Source organism: Oncorhynchus mykiss, chromosome 7 (assembly GCF_013265735.2).
Source record: "Oncorhynchus mykiss isolate Arlee chromosome 7, USDA_OmykA_1.1, whole genome shotgun sequence".
In the NCBI taxonomy this organism is placed as follows: Eukaryota; Metazoa; Chordata; class Actinopteri; order Salmoniformes; family Salmonidae; genus Oncorhynchus; species Oncorhynchus mykiss.
In genome coordinates, this window is record NC_048571.1 from 17,463,766 (window position 1) to 17,481,968 (window position 18,203).

Consider the following 18,203-nt stretch of genomic DNA (forward strand, 5'->3'; position numbering starts at 1 on the left):
CGAACATTGATGTGAAGAAGAGCATGAAACAGCCAGTGAAGGATTTCCAGAGAGGTGTGGCCAACATGTGAAAACATAAATTGTAGTTGACAGGGAAAGTTGGATGTTGTAGCATCCAATCTAGTCCAATGTCTGTCTTCTGATCCTATACGTACTTATGAAACTAAGTATCTGTGTTTATTTCAGTAACACTTTCAGGTATAATGAAATTGATTTATAAAGGGTTACAAATGCTTAATTATCAGTTTATAGATACTAGATATACCAAATACCAGATAGATAGCCCCATAGAAAAGACACAAGGCCACTGAAAATAATTTACGCTGAGTGTACAAAACATTATGAACACCTGCTCTTTCAATGACAGACTGACCAGGTGGATCCAGGTGAAAGTTATGATCCCTTATTGATGTCACCTGTTAAATCCACTTCAATCAGTGTAGATGTACAAGTTAAGCCTTGTGATAGTTGAGACATGGATTGTGTATGTGTGCCACTCAGAGGGTGAAAGGGCAAGACAAAAGATTGAAGTGCCTTTGAACGAGGTATGGTAGTAGGTAACAGGCGCACAGGTTTGTGTCAAGAACTGCAACTCTGCTGGGTTTTTCACGCTCAACAGTTTCCCGTCTATATCAAGAACGCTTTCGACTTCTTGTAGAGTCCCCCATGCCCAGACGAACTGAGCTATAGAGTGTGTATGTCTTTCTTAACCAGACAAAACCATCTTAAGAATGTTGAAAAACCCTGACTCATGTGTAGACAAAGCCTGAGGAGACAGGGGCATGGAAATCATTACCACAGTACTTCAGTAACGTTCATCCATTTTCGTATTTAAAGACAGAAGAATGTTTAGTTTGTAAGTTGGTGTGACAACCTTGTCATATAAAAGGCTTAAAAGAGGAACTGAGAAATAAATTGTAATAAAATTACTCATTTTAAAAATGCAGACTTACAAAGTAAACGCACATGGCTGGTGTCTAAAACCAATGGCTCTTCCACACAGTCAGGAAACACCTTTTCAAGAAAACAGACCCGATTAAACATTGTAGGCTCCTGTGCCGATTAGCCACTCCCACAATTTAGGCAATACAATGAGCAATGCAATTTAACAGGAAATGTTTGGAGATGATAGAAAGTGCAGGTTATGGATTAAATTAATTATGAATCGATACAGAAAATAAATAACATTGCATCACAATAAATTACATTTTAAAAATGTCAATAAACAATTTAAATCTATATATTCAAAAATAGTAATGTAGTCCATAGTGAAGGCTCTCCTTCAAATTTGGCATGTATTCTTCTTCACTTTCCATAACAGAGGATATTCCAGCTATTCCATACTGGAATACTAACACTGAGTGGTAGCATTCACGATCACACTTAATTCCACGTTGCAACAATAAAGAGAGGATTTTAAATTATTTTTCAAATGTCATTCAATCAATCAAATGTATTTATAAAGCCCTTTTACCTCAGCCGATGTCACAAAGTGCTGTACAGAAACCCAGCCTAAAACCCCAAACAGCAAGCAATGCAGATGTAAAAGCATGGTGGCTAGGAAAAACTCCCTAAAGGAAGGAACCTAGGAAGAAACCTAGAGAGGAACCAGGCTCTGAGGGGTGGCCAGTCCTTTTCTGGTTGTACCAGGTGGCGATTATAACAGTACATGGCCAAGATGTTCAAACGTTCATAGATGACCAGCAGGGTCAAGTATTAATAATCACAGTGGTTGTAGAGGGTGCAACAGGTTAGCACCTTCATTTAACTAGGCAAGTCAGCTAAGAACAAATTCTTATTTACAATGATGGCCTACCGGAGAACAGTGGGTTAAGTGCCTTGTTCAGGAGCAAAACGACAGATTTCTACCTTGTCAGCTCAGGGATTCAATCCAGCAACCTTTCGGTTACTGGCCCAAAGCTCTAACCACTAGGCTACCTGCCAAGGATGAGGATGGAGAGGAAGGACCAACATTTCTAGTGCAACCCCACACTCTAGTGGAAAGACAGTGTACGTGCTGAAATTGAGCTTGTGCACAGTGTACATACTGTTCTAAACACAGTCGGGGGTGTGGAGCTGTGTATGTGTGTGTTGCTGTGTTTTGAGAAAATTAATATTCACTTGCTGCATTATGCAGACTCAAATCAAATCAAACTTTATTTGTCAAATGCGCCCGAATACAACATGTATTACCTTGAAATGCTTACTTACAAGCCCTTAACCAACAGTGCAGTTCAAGAAAGAGCTAAGAAATTATTTACCAAATAAACTAAGATAAAAAATAATAAAAGATAACACAATATAAAAATTTGGACAAGTACAGTCGTGGCATAACGTTTTGAGAATGACACAAATATAAATTTTCACAAAGTCTGCATCATACGATGGCAATTTGCATATACTCCAGAATGTTATGAAGAGTGATCAGATGAATTGCAATTAATTGCAAAGTCCCTCTTTGCCATGCAAATGAACTGAATCCCCCCAAAAAACATTTCCACTGCATTTCAGCCCTGCCACAAAAGGACCAGCTGACATCATGTCAGTGATTCTCTCGTTAACACAGGTGTGAGTGTTGACGAGGACAAGGCTGGAGATCACTCGGTCATGCTGAATGAGTTCAAATAACAGACTGGAAGCTTCAAAAGGTGGGTGGTGCATGGAATCATTTTTCTTCCTCTGTCACCCATGGTTAAGTCAAGGAGAGTGGTTCAGTTGTTGTGAAGAAGGCTTCAGGGCGCCCAAGAAAGTTCAGCAAGCGCCAGGACCGTCTCCTAAGGCTGATTCCACTGCGGGATAGGGGCACCACCAGTACAGAGCTTTCTCAGAAATGGCAGCAGGCAGGTGTGAGTGCATCTGCACGCACAGTGAAATGAAAACTTTTGGAGGATGGCCTGGTGTCAAGAAGGGCAGCAAAGAAGCCACTTCTCTCCAGGAAAAACATCAGGGACAGACTGATATTCTGCAAAAGGTACAGGGATTGGCCTGCTGAGGACCGGGGTAAAGTCATTTTCTCTGATGTATCCCCTTTCCGATTGTTTGAGGCATCCGGAAAAAAGCTTGTTTGGAGAAGACAAGGTGAGCGCTACCATCAGTCCTGTGTTATGCCAACAGTAAAGCATCCTGAGACCATTCATGTGTGGGGTTGCTTCTCAGCCAAGGGAGTGGGCTCACTCACAATTTTGCCTAAGAACACAGCCATGAATAAAGAATGGTACCAACACATCCTCCGAGAGCAACTTCTCCCAACCATCCAGGAGCAGTTTGGTGACGAACAATGCCTTTTCCAGCATGATGGAGCTCCTTGCCATAAGGCAAAAGTGATAACTAAGTTGCTCGGGGGAACAAAACATCGATATTTTGGGTCCGTGGCCAGGAAACTCCCCAGACCTTAATCAAATTGAGAACTTGTGGTCAATCCTCAAAAGGATCATTAGGCAAACAAAAACCCACATATTCTGACAAACGTCAAGCAATGATTATGTAAGAATGGGCTGCCATCAGTCAGGATGTGGCCCAGAAGTTAATTGACAGCATGCCAGGGCGGATTGCAGAGGTCTTGAAAAAGAAGGGTCAACACTGCAAATATTGACTCTTTGCATCAACTTCATGTAATTGTCAATAATAGCCTTTGACACTTATGAAATGCTTGTAATTATACTTCAGTATTCCATAGTAACATCTGACAAAAATATCTAGAGACACTGAATCAGCAAACTTTGTGAAAATTAATATTTGTGTCATTCTCAAAACTTTTGGCCACGACTGTAGGTAGGGGTGAAGTGACTGTGCATAGATAATAAACAGCGAGTAGCAGCAGTGGGGTGGGGGGTCAGTGTAAATAGTCCGGTGGCCATTTGATTAATTGTTCAGCAGTCTTATGGCTTGGGGGTAGAAGCTGTTAAGGAGCATTTTGGTCCTATGCTTGGCGCTCCGGTACCGCTTGCTGTGTGGTAGCAGAGAAAACAGTCTATGACAATTTTTGGGGCTTTCTTCTGACACCTCCTAGGTATATATAGGTCCTGGATGGCAGGAAGCTTGGCCACAGTGATGTACTGGGCCATATCCACTACCCTCTGTAGCGCCTTACGGTCAGATGCTGAGCAGTTGCTATACCCGGCGGTGATGCAACTGGTCAGGATGCTCTCAAGGGTGCAGCTGTAGAACTTTCTGGGGACCCATGCCAAATCTGGGGACCCATTCCAAATTTTTTCAGTCTCTTGAGGGGGAAAATGTGTTGTTGTGCCCTCTTCACATGCTACACACACACACACACACACACACACACACACACACACACACACACACACACACACACACACATGACTCCAGACTGATTGTTATTGGTTAAACATAAATTACACCAGATCCTTCCAGAATCCTCACAGTGTTCTCCCATGTAGTATCTCTATTCTGTAGTGACCTTGAGTTTGTATCTGTTGTTGTCTGGGTTGTTAGAACACTGTGCATTATTATTCTTGCTGCATTGACATGATAAATAATTTGTAACGTTTGAAAGACAATCACAATGTATTGTAGCTTATGACAGTCATATCAATGCAATACTAATCAGCTGGACGGATGTCACGAAGTGCGCCTGCTCAGTTTGCCTGCGCGCACGCTCAGTTCAGCTCACATTCATTCATTATAAAGGCACAAGTCGTTTCGTCTCTTTCCACCTTCAGCCATTTTGACAATGTTAGGAGCTGTGGGACGCTGCTGCACCGGGGCTCTCCAGGCACTTAAGCCTGGGGTCCAGCCCCTGAAGGCCCTTGTTGGGTCGCCATCTGTCCTTGGACGTAAGTTTTGCAGGGGTAGCTAATTCATTGAAAAAAAAACGCTGTTTGGCGCGGACCTGGTATTAGGCTAACTGCTAGTTAACTTTAGCCTAAAGCAACAAGCTGGCTTCCTTCAGTGTAGCAGGCCTCACTTTTTTTTTTAGATCTATAATTTCGTCTACTGATTTAATATTGAGCGTGAAACGTGTGTCATGTATTCAATTTAATTGCTATAGTCCTATGTGACCCAAGTACATATAGCTGCGTGGCATGATTTTTGTGCAAATAGAGATGACCTTAGTATGTCATGACATGAGGTTTGGAGGCTCGCGCTAGCGAGTGCGTACTGCGGCTGGCCAGCTAACTGGCATTGAATGACTGTCACTGACGCTAACTAGTCAAATAGCGTTGGAGTAGAAATTCATTTCTAAATGTTTTGCTTTAACTAGGTATAAATTTGCCCATTTTGTTTTCGTCATACGTTGTCTGGCTAACGTATCTAGTTTGCTAGCCATCTGTCACCTAGCTAACGTTAACTGATTGGGCCAAGTTGCAGAAGTATAACTATCACTTTAGCTTAACGTTACTTGGTTGCCTAGACATTTTGTCGTTTTTCGAAGGGAGTCGTTTAATATGAATTTGGTAACAAGCTGACGTTAGTTGATGACTTTAATGAATGAGCTGTGACTGATTATCCTACACAACATGGCCGAAAATACATGACATTGAGTCAGTCTGGTTCTTTGCTCTTGCGCACATAGCTAGCAACACAGGTGATATTATTAAATGTATATCTCATCATTTTGTAGGCTAGCTTGACAATGGTCAGCAGACATCACTGCGTCTTATTAGTTCATTCACTGCAAGGTCATGTGGTTCTGGGTCAATGCATTCTTACATTGGTTTACTTTTACAGGCAGAGACTACTCTGCACCTGCTGCTGCTGCCGCCTTCGCCCATGGCAGGATCGTAGCGGTCATCGGTGCCGTCGTCGACGTCCAGTTCGATGAGGGCCTCCCACCCATCCTCAATGCCCTGGAAGTCGCTGGGCGTGAGTCCAGGCTAGTGCTGGAGGTGGCACAACATCTTGGTAAGTAATAAATGTTAGCCTGCGTTTAGAGGCAGCATAATTCGTATCTTTTTCCTGGTCTTTTGAACAATCAGATTGACCCTTTTGCTAATAATTGGGCAAAATATCATAATTGTGTAAATGCAGTAATCGTTTTGCAAAGGCATTGTACCAACATTGCATAATTGGTAACATCCAGCTCAGATATTTTTTGAATTGCTCCCCAATAAGTTGTCAACTTTCAGGTGAGAACACTGTGCGTACCATTGCCATGGATGGTACAGAAGGTCTTGTCCGTGGACAGAAGGTTGTGGACACTGGCGATCCCATCAGAATCCCAGTAGGTCCCGAGACCCTAGGCAGAATCATGAATGTCATTGGAGAGCCCATTGATGAGAGGGGACCAATCTCCACCAAGCAGTAAGCACTTTGTCTATCAGCCAATTCTTAATAGGTTTAGAAATGGTAAATACAACAATTAAGGAAATCAATATGTTTTTATGCACGATGCAAAGAACGGTCTCGAGTCTGTCTGAATGATAAGCAATTGGAAATTGCTTGTTCAGGTCAAGTATTGTCTCTAATCTTTATATTTATTTTAGGACTGCTGCCATCCACGCTGAGGCCCCAGAGTTCACTGACATGAGTGTGGAGCAGGAGATCCTGGTAACTGGCATCAAGGTGGTAGATTTGCTGGCTCCCTACGCCAAGGGAGGCAAAATTGGTATGTGGGACAACTGACATCATTCTTTCACATATTTGCAAATATTTAGCTAATGTTTAAGGAAAACAAATTGTGCCCTTTTCTATAGGTCTGTTTGGTGGGGCTGGTGTAGGCAAGACTGTGTTGATCATGGAGCTGATTAACAATGTGGCCAAGGCCCATGGTGGTTACTCTGTGTTTGCCGGAGTGGGAGAGCGTACCCGCGAAGGAAATGACTTGTACCACGAGATGATTGAGTCGGGTGTCATCAACCTGAAGGACGACACCTCCAAGGTGAACAACTGGCTACATTTGACAGTCATAAGCAGGTGCCTCTATTTAACCCTTAAGATGAGGTTTTTAATTATTTTTTAAAAACTTAATGTCAGCTCCCGCATGGGAACTAATTAGCATTTAAAATCCCCATAATCTCTCCGTTTAAGCTAGAGATCTGTTTTTTTTGCATTAGATGTATCAATCCACCTATGTAATACTTCTGCAACTGCAGTGAAGGGTGACAAAGCTAGAGCGGTGTTTGTCAGACCATGAGCCATCCTGAAAATTGGTCTTCTCACAATTGTCTGTAGTGTCCCGACTGGTTTGGCCTGCATACTATTATGACCCCTCTATTGAAAGATGAGACTAATGAACACTATGTTTTGCCCCCATACACACACACACACACACACGTCTTGGGACTTGTCTAAAGTTGGTACAGCAGATCTGCTAACTGTCTGTAGCGTCATAACAGTTTGGGATACGCACTAGTATGACCCCTCTGTAAGCGTGACTCTCACAAACACGTACATGGTTTGCTCTAGGATGGCCTCGAGACTCCTCTGAAGGTCCCCTGATACCAGTCAAATACAGTTCTGGTAGTGTATATCTGGAGACAGTCCCGAAAACTAAACAATCTGTTTTTCAATGCGTTTGTATAACCCAATAGCAATAAGGCCAACATTTTTCATCTCTTGTTAAAAAAAATATATATATATATATATATATATATATATATATATATATATATATATATATATATATATATATATATATATATATATATATATATATATATATATATATATATATATATATTACACACACTTCAAGGAGTTACAATTAAAAATCAATTTGTCTGGCATGACCATAAAACATTTCCATATAGCTTAGCAGTCCCCTGGCTTGGACTCCTATGGGAGTCTTATGCAGACTGATGGTATTTTGAAGTTGTCAGTCACAAGAAAGACAACCCACTGTTAAATGTCAAAATTGAAGGTGCAATGTGCAGAAATCACTGTTTCCTGGCTGTATAAATTTGAGTAGTCGTCTAATTTCAGTTTGTGACAAAATAGCATAGAATCATGGTGCCATCTAAACCACTATGAAATATGTTTTCCATAACAAAAACATTTTCAGCTGTTTGACGCTGGTGTACCAAAGTATGATGCAGAAACTTAACGTGAAGCATTGAAATGGATCATATCTACTGCTTCTTAGACTTGCTTTCAATGAAAATGGCTAGTCTCTTATTCACATTTCTATGAATTGTCACCCAAAAAGTTACGTTGTAGCATATCACCAGTCTGGAAAGTTGACCTCCTTACCCACTTGATGTTCACATCAGCCTTTCCCCTTTAGTTTCTATTAGATGTGTTTTCTAATGGTGCCCTCTCCTCCAAACCCCTAGGTGGCTTTGGTGTACGGACAAATGAACGAGCCCCCAGGCGCCCGTGCTCGTGTGGCTCTGACTGGTCTGACTGTGGCTGAGTATTTCCGTGACCAGGAGGGTCAGGATGTGCTGCTCTTCATCGACAACATCTTCCGCTTCACCCAGGCTGGCTCCGAGGTATCTGCCCTGCTGGGTCGTATCCCCTCCGCTGTGGGTTACCAGCCCACCCTGGCCACTGACATGGGTACCATGCAGGAGAGAATCACCACCACCAAGAAGGGTTCCATCACCTCTGTGCAGGTAAGCTGGAGTTCAAGCAGCATAGGCTTGTTGGAGGGCCATGCTAACATGGCAGTCTGTAGCACCCAATAGTCTGACATGGCTTCAAGACTGAAACGCTACCTGTGAATGTAACAACCTGTCTTCTCTAAGGCCATCTATGTGCCGGCTGATGATTTGACTGATCCTGCCCCTGCCACCACCTTCGCTCACTTGGACGCCACCACTGTGCTGTCCCGTGCCATCGCTGAGCTGGGTATCTACCCCGCTGTGGATCCCCTGGATTCCACCTCCCGTATCATGGACCCCAACATTGTCGGCGCTGAGCACTATGACGTTGCTCGTGGCGTGCAGAAGATCCTCCAGGTTAGTGTCTTAAGCCACCCTAGTGTACCAGTCACCCTGACCTTTGAGTTGCACATTAATCAATGTTTTGGGGAAAGAGCTGGATTTAGCCACCTGAAATTTTCAGCTGCACACCCTGTGCAGGTTATTAAAAACAATTCCCATAACAATGAGCAGGGAGCACATGCAGAGCAACATAAGACAATCAACACGTAGCATGCAGACAGCGCATTAACAATAGCGTGAGATGCTTAAAAGCAACTGTTACACACTTCACAAGCTAGACATGGAAAGCGGCACTACACCGTTTCTAATGATGAATGACTGACCTTGCCCCTAACATTATGCCTACAACTCTCCCCTCTCAGGACTACAAGTCCCTGCAGGATATCATTGCCATCCTGGGTATGGATGAGTTGTCTGAGGAGGACAAGCTGATTGTCTCTCGCGCCCGCAAGATCCAGCGTTTCCTGTCCCAGCCCTTCCAGGTGGCGGAGGTATTCACTGGTCACGCTGGCAAGCTGGTGCCACTCAAGGAGACCATCAGTGGCTTCCAGAGCATTCTAAATGGTACGTAGTACTTGTGATTAGGTTTTAAAGGTGGACTCTGCGATATGATGTAGATGTGTGAAGTAAACAGCTTAGTGGGTCAACTTCTGCAACTACTAAGAGTGTTAACGCACAAGGTTGAAGTTGGCTGTTTTGGTGCCGTGGCTCCCATGTAACAATCGAGTCATGTGCCTAGTCTTGCATCTCACTCGTTGCAATATCTGCAGTTCTGCTCGTGGCAACATTTTGGTCCGTCTACCTTTTTAAAACTGATGAATATCCTTGGTGTTGCCTGTGACATTCTGATTGGAGCGTATGGTCATTCTTTCCCTCTAGGTGAGTACGATGCCCTGCCTGAGCAGGCTTTCTACATGGTCGGACCCATCGAGGAGGTGGTTGAGAAGGCCGCACAGATGGCGAAGGATCTCGCATAAGTTCATCTTTAACTGTGAGGAGAGAGAGAGAGAGAGAGAGAGAGAGAGAGAGAGAAGCAAAGAAATGGGAGGGTTGTGTAGAAGGAGCACTTGATTTGTAATGTCACATGCAACAATTCCCTGTCATGTAAAGTTATAGGTAATCTTTCCAGTGGAAGAAGATGGAATGAAGATTTGTTTTTGGTTTGGTCTCTACTGTATATTTTGGCATTTTTCAATGTAATGTTGCAATGCTATTCCTGTCTGGGTGCTGTCAGACTGGTTGTAGAATGTCATCCTACAGCAATGATCCACTAGATGGCGTTCAAAGGCTTTGAGTGACTAAATAAAACCTCTGTTAAAGTTGAGCTAAGTTTGTCATTCTTTGTGCAGTGATGTAATTTATAAGACCTACCTACAGTAATTGTAAAATGCTTCAGTATAGCTTGCTGCTGACATGTGAAAGGTGCAATATGCAGAAATCAGACCTTGATCTTAATCCCCATTTATCTTGTAAAGTTTTCAAAGACCAACCCAACATGGCCTGTCATACTGGCCAGAGATGGAAGAGGAAGTGAGACATCCCACAAATGTTCTGTTTCAATGGAAGTCAATGAATTAAGTAGACCAGACCCAGCTGCGATTGAATTGGTGTCCATGGTAGAGCCATTCCCTTAAGTAAACTGTAACTGAATTTTTTTTTTTTTTTTTTTTTTTTTTTTTTTCCAATGACGAATGGCCTGAGTGAACTATCTTCAGTTATCCACCATCTTTGATACTGGCATAGAGAATACACTGAATAAAAGAGGGGAAACAAGTGCAACCAAATATCAATTATGGCTTTTATTTTTTTGTTACAGGTCAGAGGTTAAACAATGTCTAGCAAAGCATACATCATACTGTATTTTGCCCTGCAGACCGTAGGGTACAAAAGTGTTATATTCATTAAGACAATCAGTAGCACAGCACAATCAAGTATTTGTTCTGACAGCATAAACACTGACAATCTTGAATCAGCCTTAGTTGACAGCCTTGGCTGGTAGGATGGCTTCCTTGAGCAGTAGCCAGTCGGCAAACCCGGTTGGCATGTAGGACATAGGGATCCAGAAGAGCTTGGCGTCCCACCCTGGTGAGTAGCGGGTGCGAGGACGGACTGCAGAGATAGCATGCTCCATACAGCTCACCACCTTCATCAGGTCAGCGTCAGACATCTTGGCAAGCTTCTCCCTCATCATCACGTCCACTAGAAGGGACAGGGAAGGTTAGGAACCATGTTACATGTTTGTCTTTAGCTATTCAAGATGGCCACTTTCACTAGAACATCGGGTGAATAATGCTTTCTGAATAGATCAAATCCTTTGAAAGACGGTGTCACAGTGGGCAGACAGAATAAAAAAAAATGGCCACATTTTGCATAGGATAAATACAACATTTGTGTAAATGAATACATTCCAGAATGTAAGAAAATAAAACTCATATTTACCCTTGTCCAAATAATCAGGTCCATAATCATCTCTGACTTCTTGTGGCATCTTCTCCCACAGCTGCTTGATGCTTTTCCCCAGAACTATCGAGTCAGTCACGGTGGTCTTGAAAAAGCCTGGCTCAATGCAGAGGACTTTGACTCCGAAAGGTACCATGTTTCTCCTAAAAAACAAGGTAACAAAACTTCTGTTACAGGTTTTTATAGTTTCATCAAGTCAAACAGTCAAAGTTGTATTGCTTATGGTTCACCATTGCTAGATTACTGAATATATGTAAAACATTTTTTTTAAAACACTGATAAAAAAAAATCTGGCATGGATATTTTTTTATGTTCTTGTTTCACCTGAGACTGTCATTGAAGGCCTCCACTCCATACTTAGACACAGTGTAAGGTCCTCCGACTGGACTGATCCTGCCGAACACACTGGCTACGTTGACCACGCGACCCCTGGCCTTCTTGATGAGGGGTAGCACACTCAGGGTGACTGCGATGACCCCGTTCAGGTTCACGTCCAACATGGACTTGTAGTCATCAATGGTCAGCCAATCACAGGGGGCCGAGGGGATGGCCACACCTGCGTTGTTCACCACAGCCCACAGGCCTGGAAGGTGACAGGCCATTAGGTAGCTCTATGAACAGCCATTATATTCACAGGTGTTTTGTAAGAAAAGGACAGAAGGACAAAGATTCCGGCACTAACATGAATGTCAACTGAACTGGTAATATTGCATAATTTGACTGGTATAACTTGAAACAAATGATGATGATAGGACTGTTTGCTTTTCAATATAAACATTGACACTCACCCCTAGCCCCAACTTTGTCTTTAATCAAAGCGGCTGCTTTGTCGACACTCTCGTTCTTTTTGACATCCAGGTGGAGGGTGGTGAATCTGCCTGAACAGGCCTTCCTCAGATCTTCCTCTCCCTTCTCTGTGAAGCAGGATGCGATCACACAGAAACCCAGCTCGTCCAGATGTCTGGCCAGTAGGTTGCCGAAACCAGAGTCACACCCCGTGATGTAGACATATTTGTCTCCTTTGTCTGGGACTCTGGGGATCTCCCGGAACCAGCGGTACAGGTAGTAAAACACCACCAGTCCAAGGAGGTACAGAAACATGTCTGGGACAGGATGAGACAGACAGCCTTTTAATAGGTCATCGCTTGTTTATCAACATTTTAAGCTAAAGGTTCTGATCTGTTGTGTCAGCCACATTGCATAATTTTTTTGTTGTTGTAAATACTAGTGGTTGTATTAATTTGGGATCTATCGCATCCCACAACTGTTCCAGACTATGTTTTGAATATTCATTTCTCGCACAGAATTGAATAGTCGACTTTTGTACTATGGGGGATAGTAGACATAGGCTAGTGATTTTGCTGTTCGTTAGGCCTACTCATCTTGTTGGCTGATGAAAAGTAAATGTGTACAGTTCTTCCAATATCTTCAATATTCACCTCGGAATTGGATAAGGATGCACACAGTTGCGTCCCTGATGAGTCTGTCTTAACTTGTAGCCTGTGAGAATGACCCGATCAAGTGACAGGGAGAGCCGTGTAGTTTGCGCAGCACACTCAGGGAGAAGGGCACAACGCAGCACTCTGGGCCTCAAAAAGCATGGATTTTTTAAAGGTGCATTACAGTCACAAAGAGGATGCCGCTGTGAAATTCGAGGCATTATCAAGTGCTTGTCATATTGGGAATGAGTTACTATTGGAGTGTGTACTCCCTGCGTAAAAAACAAAGCAGAGCTCATGCCTTTTAAGCAACTTTTTTCAACTCATCATTAGAGTCTCATTATGCAACCTTACAATGTATTAAAAATCTAAACAAATAGCCCAACATTTGTAGAACAACTAAAGTTACATTAATAACTCTAAATTAACAATATAGGAGTACATATTTCTTTGTTAACTGCTCAACATGTGTGCACTCTGTCAAATAATTTGGAAAAAATATTTATACTTTCTAAATGAACTAGCATAGCCCACATCCAATTGGCATAGCCTCAGGACCTAACATGCATGAAGGGACCCTTGCGTTATCTCCCATATGATCGATGAGGATTTCCATATGGCAAATGGACAGTCCCTTACTAGACGTCCGCAGGGGTTATGTTAAAATAGGCCGACAGTCTCGGGTCGCCCTCCGGGGCCCGGTCTTCCGAGAAATCCAAAAATAAAGTTTCCAGGACACTCGGTTCCGCAATATAATTTTGTTTTAATAGAAAATGTTCTCTTGTACTGGAAAATTCCACTAGATGGCGACTGGCTGTATATTGCAAATGGATATTTCATAACCAAATGGACATGGCCGTTTCTCGTAAATGGAAAAGACTTCAAAGACGAAACTCGGTGAGCACAGTGGTGGAGTTGAGGCCACAACGCTCTTTGAGTTAATGCACATTAAAGGTTGAAAACGGTAATACAGCACTAATTTGACCACTTTACGTCAAAGTACATAAACCTACGGTGTAAGGAAAAATAGAACCAGCCATTTATCTATCGTAGTTTATGAGAAATCGTACAACGTCCATTTCATGATGCTAAAACAAACATGGTGAGACACAGTGTGGGGCTTACAGACACACAGAGCCTGCAATAGTTATCAGCATTCGAACCATCAAAGAACCACTAGACCTAGAGCTCTGAAACTTTATAAACCTGTTCTAGAGCTTAAGCCAGTAGTGCACAGTGAGATATGTAGCTCTTTGCAATATCTTCAATTCGAAAATGACGACATTTAGAAAAGTCCCAGAATCACAGGACTTGGTGCATTGAAACCGCCTCGGCCCATAGAGATGGACCATACAAGTTTCTGGCCGATAGCTCTTTCAGGGACTACGTAGCAATGAGAAAGTGCATTTTCAGCACTAATTAAGGTCACTGCTCGGGCTCTGAATGACCTATAGATCCGAAACTCAGGATTCAGGTCGCCTCAGCTAGGCCTACACATAATGTCAGAACTGGACCCACAGCTCGAATGTAACTATGTTTTTTATGTTTTTTTATGGCTTTAACAGAAGGAGCAACGAATTGTCGGCTCTGAAATATGTGATAGTTGGCTTCTAAAAGATTTGGACAAAGTGAGTTTGGTGTCAGTATGTATAAGTTTGGTGTCAGAATGATATCTTATTGACTGATGGCTGACTTGATGGCAGTATAATATATTGGCATTGTACATTTTATATTGCAAATGGACAGTGTAACTTTCCAATGTATTTAATGAGGGATATACCATCACCAAATGCACAGGCTGAAATCAACACCAACAAGCGATGAAGTGGAACCACTATCACTGCTAGGCCATCCCGAGTTCAACGAGCCAGACAATTGGGCATTTCAGCAGTATATTAGAGCATGTCCAATTTGTGACGGTAAATGCCTATCGTAATACATTGCAAGTGGACAATGTACATTTGTACATTTCCAATGTTTTTAATGAGGGATTTACCATCACCAAATGGACGGGCTGAAATCAACAGTGTACATTTGTACATTTCCAATGTTTTTAATGAGGGATTTACCACGAGAGAATGGACTGTGTACATTGCACATATGCTATAATGTCAGTGTGAACATGCTCTTCTGCAAGTTGACAGTGTCCATTGCCAATGTATATCCATAAGGACTTCCCATGACCAAACATGACAAATAGACCTTATTAACATATATCATTTGATATTCAATCTCGACATTATATATGCCATTGGTTCACTGACTTTTGGGTTCGGAAGCCGACTTCCTGCTGTGGACAAAACCACACTTATGAACAAAACATAAACAAACTCAATAAAATAAGACTGCACAGTTGAATTCGGAAGTTTAAACTACAGTTTTTATTTTTTTTATTTTTTATTTTTATTTTTTTTCGCCCCAATTTCATGGTATCCAATTGTTGTAGTAGCTACTATCTTGTCTCATCGCTACAACTCCTGTACGGGCTCGGGAGAGACGAAGGTTGAAAGTCATGCGTCTTCCGATACACAACCCAACCAAGCCGCACTGCCGTGCATCCAACCCGGAAGCCAGCCGCACCAATGCGCCAGAGGAAACACCGTGCACCTGGCCACCCTGGTTAGCGCACACTGCGCCCAGCCCACCACAGGAGTCGCTGGTGCGCAATGAGACAACCCTACCGACCAAGCCCTCCCTAACCCGTGCATCGCCCCACGGACCTCCCAGTCGCGGCCGGTTACGACAGAACCCAGGGACTCTGATGGCACAGCTGGCGCTGCAGTACAGCGCCCTTAACCACTGCGCCACCCGGGAGGACCTCTTAAACTCAGTTTTTGACAATTCCCGACATTTAATCTGAGTAAAACTTCCCTGTCAGTTAGGATCATTACTTTATTTTAAGAATGTGAAATGTTTGAATAATAGTAGAGAGACTGATTTATTACAGCTTTTATTTCTTTCATCACATTCCCAGTGGGTCAGACGTTTACATACACTCAGTTAGTATTTGGTAGCCTTTAAATTGTTTAACTTGGGTCAAACATTTCAGGTAGCCTTCCACAATTTTCTCACAATAAGTTGGGTAAATTTTGTCCCATTCCTCCTGACAGAGATGGTGTAACAGAGTCAAGTTTGTAGGCCTCCTTACTCGCACACACTTTTTCAGTTGTGCCCACAAATTTTCTATAGGATTGAGGTCAGGGTTTTGTGATGACCACTCCAATACCTTGACTTTGTTGTCCTTAAGCCATTTTGCCACAACTTTGGAAGTATGCTTGGGATCATTGTCCATTTGGAAGACCGATTTGAGACCAAGCTTTAACTTCCTGACTGATGTCTTGAGACGTTGCAAGCATCCCCCTTTTCCTGCCAGGACAGGAAAATGGTCTAATTTACACACTTAAAGAGAAAATACCTGGTCATACCTACTGCATCTGATCTGGAGGACTCACTAAACACAAATGCTTTGTTTGTAAATTATGTCTGAGTGTTGGAGTGTGCCCCTGGCTATCCGTAAATTTAAAAAACAAGAAAATAGTGCCATGTGGTTTGCTTAATGTAAGGAATTTGAAATGATTTATAATTTTACTTTTGATACTTAGATATATTTTAGCAATTACATTTACTTTTGATACTTAAGTATATTTAAGTATACTTTTACTCAAGTAGGATTTTACTGGATGACTTTCACTTTTACTTGGGTCATTTTCTATTAAGGTATCTTTACTTTGACTTATTACTCTATTACGTGGATTTATTCGGCTTTTTAAAATGTAAGGAAGCCAGGAGATGCTAAATGTGTTTATGTTTATTTAATGGTCAATTACTGTGAGACCAATAGTTATTTGCTTAACAATCACTGGCTGACGAAATGTCGTGACCGCCACAGCCCTAGTCACATCTACCCAGCTCCACCCCCCATTCCTCAGTATACCAAACAAAGTGCCAGGGTCATCACGGGAAGTTACAGAAATACGCACATTACACAATATGAGGTTAGACATAAATCAAGTGGGATGATAGCACCTTCCTTTTACAGTTCATCACTAATATGCATTTTATAACAGTAGATTATAGTAATAACATTATTGTAGCTATAAGATAATCAGGAAAATACTTTTAAGATCAACCACATTCAGGGAGAGTTCATTGAAGCGCATGGAATGACAGAGACAGGATTGAATAGAGCAATGATCAACAGTTATTAATGCCGGTGTTGTGCCTAAGATCTCCCCCCTGCCCGAATCGCCCCTTATTCATTGCTGCGACTTGCTTGTGTAACAGATGTGAAACGGCTAGCTTAGTTAGCGTGGGCGCTAAATAGCGTTTCAATCAGTGACGTCACTTGCTCTGAGACCTTGAAGTAGTAGTTCCCCTTGCTCTGCAAGGGCCGCGACTTTTGTGGAGCGATGGGTAACGATGCTTCGAGGGTGACTGTTGATGTGTGCAGAAGGTCCCTAGTTCGCGCCCGGGTATGGGCGAGGGGACGGTTTAAATTTGTACTGTTACACTTGCTAGTTGAGATTTCTGCTCTTTCACTTCGTTGTCAGTTAAACCTACATTTCATACATAGTAGCAGAAAGCATTTTTTGTCAACAGTTTTCATTTAGGCTATTTGTTTCAAGTGTATGTGGCGGTTCTGGCTTGTATGGCGCCCTGGTCGAACCCCTCCTTTAGCGCCCGCCCGCACGCACCCGGGGACGCCCCGTGCCGTCCCCGGCAAGGTCCCGCCCTGAAATGTTTATTGCTTGCCAACATTTTACTCCCTCTGTTTAATATAACACAGATACATTAATTATTCATTTCGGTTGCCTATCCTGACGTAAAGTTTGTCCTATAGAAAGTATTTGACTCTGATGTGTGCAACAGAAAGTATTTGACTCTAGCCACAAAATTAAGGAAAATAGAAATGGGGAGGGGTTCTGGCACAACACCGGTTCCAAAGTGCACTGTGGGCTATCTTGTGCAATTGCTATTTGTAATCAATTGCAAAACTTGCCAAAGGTCATTTAAACCACAACCAACAAATAGTATTAAAAATGTGGTTCAAATAAACTGGAAGGAATATGTGCAACACTCCTACATTCCCATTTGATTGTAATGTGAATCTCATGTTAAATGCAAGCTTTCGATGTTTCAAATAACACAATATGGAAAGTTAGGGCGCATTATATAATTGAAAGCCCGGCACATTACATAATAATAAACATTTGTTCGATCAATTATGATAGATTGTGATTGATAGCCTATCCTCAAATTTTGCATGTTCAAGAAGATTACAGTCTGGTGGAATATTGAAGTCGTACCTGTTGGAGAGGTTCCTTACCAGCGCAACAAAGTAACAGTTTTCAGAAACTACGCAAGACCAAACTCTGCCCAAGGACGTCACATGTCTAGCACTGGCCAATCGGAGCCAAGTTATGTCATTAGAGTTAACAAGGTCAACAATGATTTG

At 42.4% G+C, this 18,203-nt stretch overlaps 2 protein-coding genes across 3 annotated transcripts; one reads left to right on the forward strand and one right to left on the reverse strand.

The window, feature by feature from the left end:
- The first annotated feature begins 4,581 nt into the window (after positions 1-4,581).
- On the forward strand, positions 4,582-10,173 carry LOC100136600 (ATP synthase subunit beta, mitochondrial). Its single transcript, XM_021608668.2, has 9 exons — positions 4,582-4,799; positions 5,695-5,868; positions 6,093-6,267; positions 6,450-6,571; positions 6,660-6,844; positions 8,238-8,519; positions 8,652-8,864; positions 9,212-9,413; positions 9,729-10,173. Exons 1-9 carry the CDS (start codon positions 4,697-4,699, stop codon positions 9,824-9,826), a joined length of 1,554 nt encoding a protein of 517 aa, XP_021464343.1. The 5' UTR covers positions 4,582-4,696; the 3' UTR covers positions 9,827-10,173.
- Positions 10,174-10,499: 326 nt separating this feature from the next.
- LOC110527417 (retinol dehydrogenase 7) lies at positions 10,500-18,203 on the reverse strand. 2 transcript variants are annotated; one of them, XM_021608678.2, is made up of 5 exons: positions 18,055-18,203; positions 12,098-12,412; positions 11,634-11,892; positions 11,289-11,452; positions 10,500-11,048 (listed from the first exon to the last, which is right to left on the reverse strand). In XM_021608678.2, exons 2-5 carry the CDS (start codon positions 12,408-12,410, stop codon positions 10,825-10,827), a joined length of 960 nt encoding a protein of 319 aa, XP_021464353.1. In that variant the 5' UTR covers positions 12,411-12,412; positions 18,055-18,203; the 3' UTR covers positions 10,500-10,824. The 2 variants fall into 2 exon arrangements, with proteins under 2 accessions (XP_021464353.1, XP_021464354.1); XM_021608679.2 differs by lacking the exon at positions 18,055-18,203 and adding an exon at positions 12,749-12,898.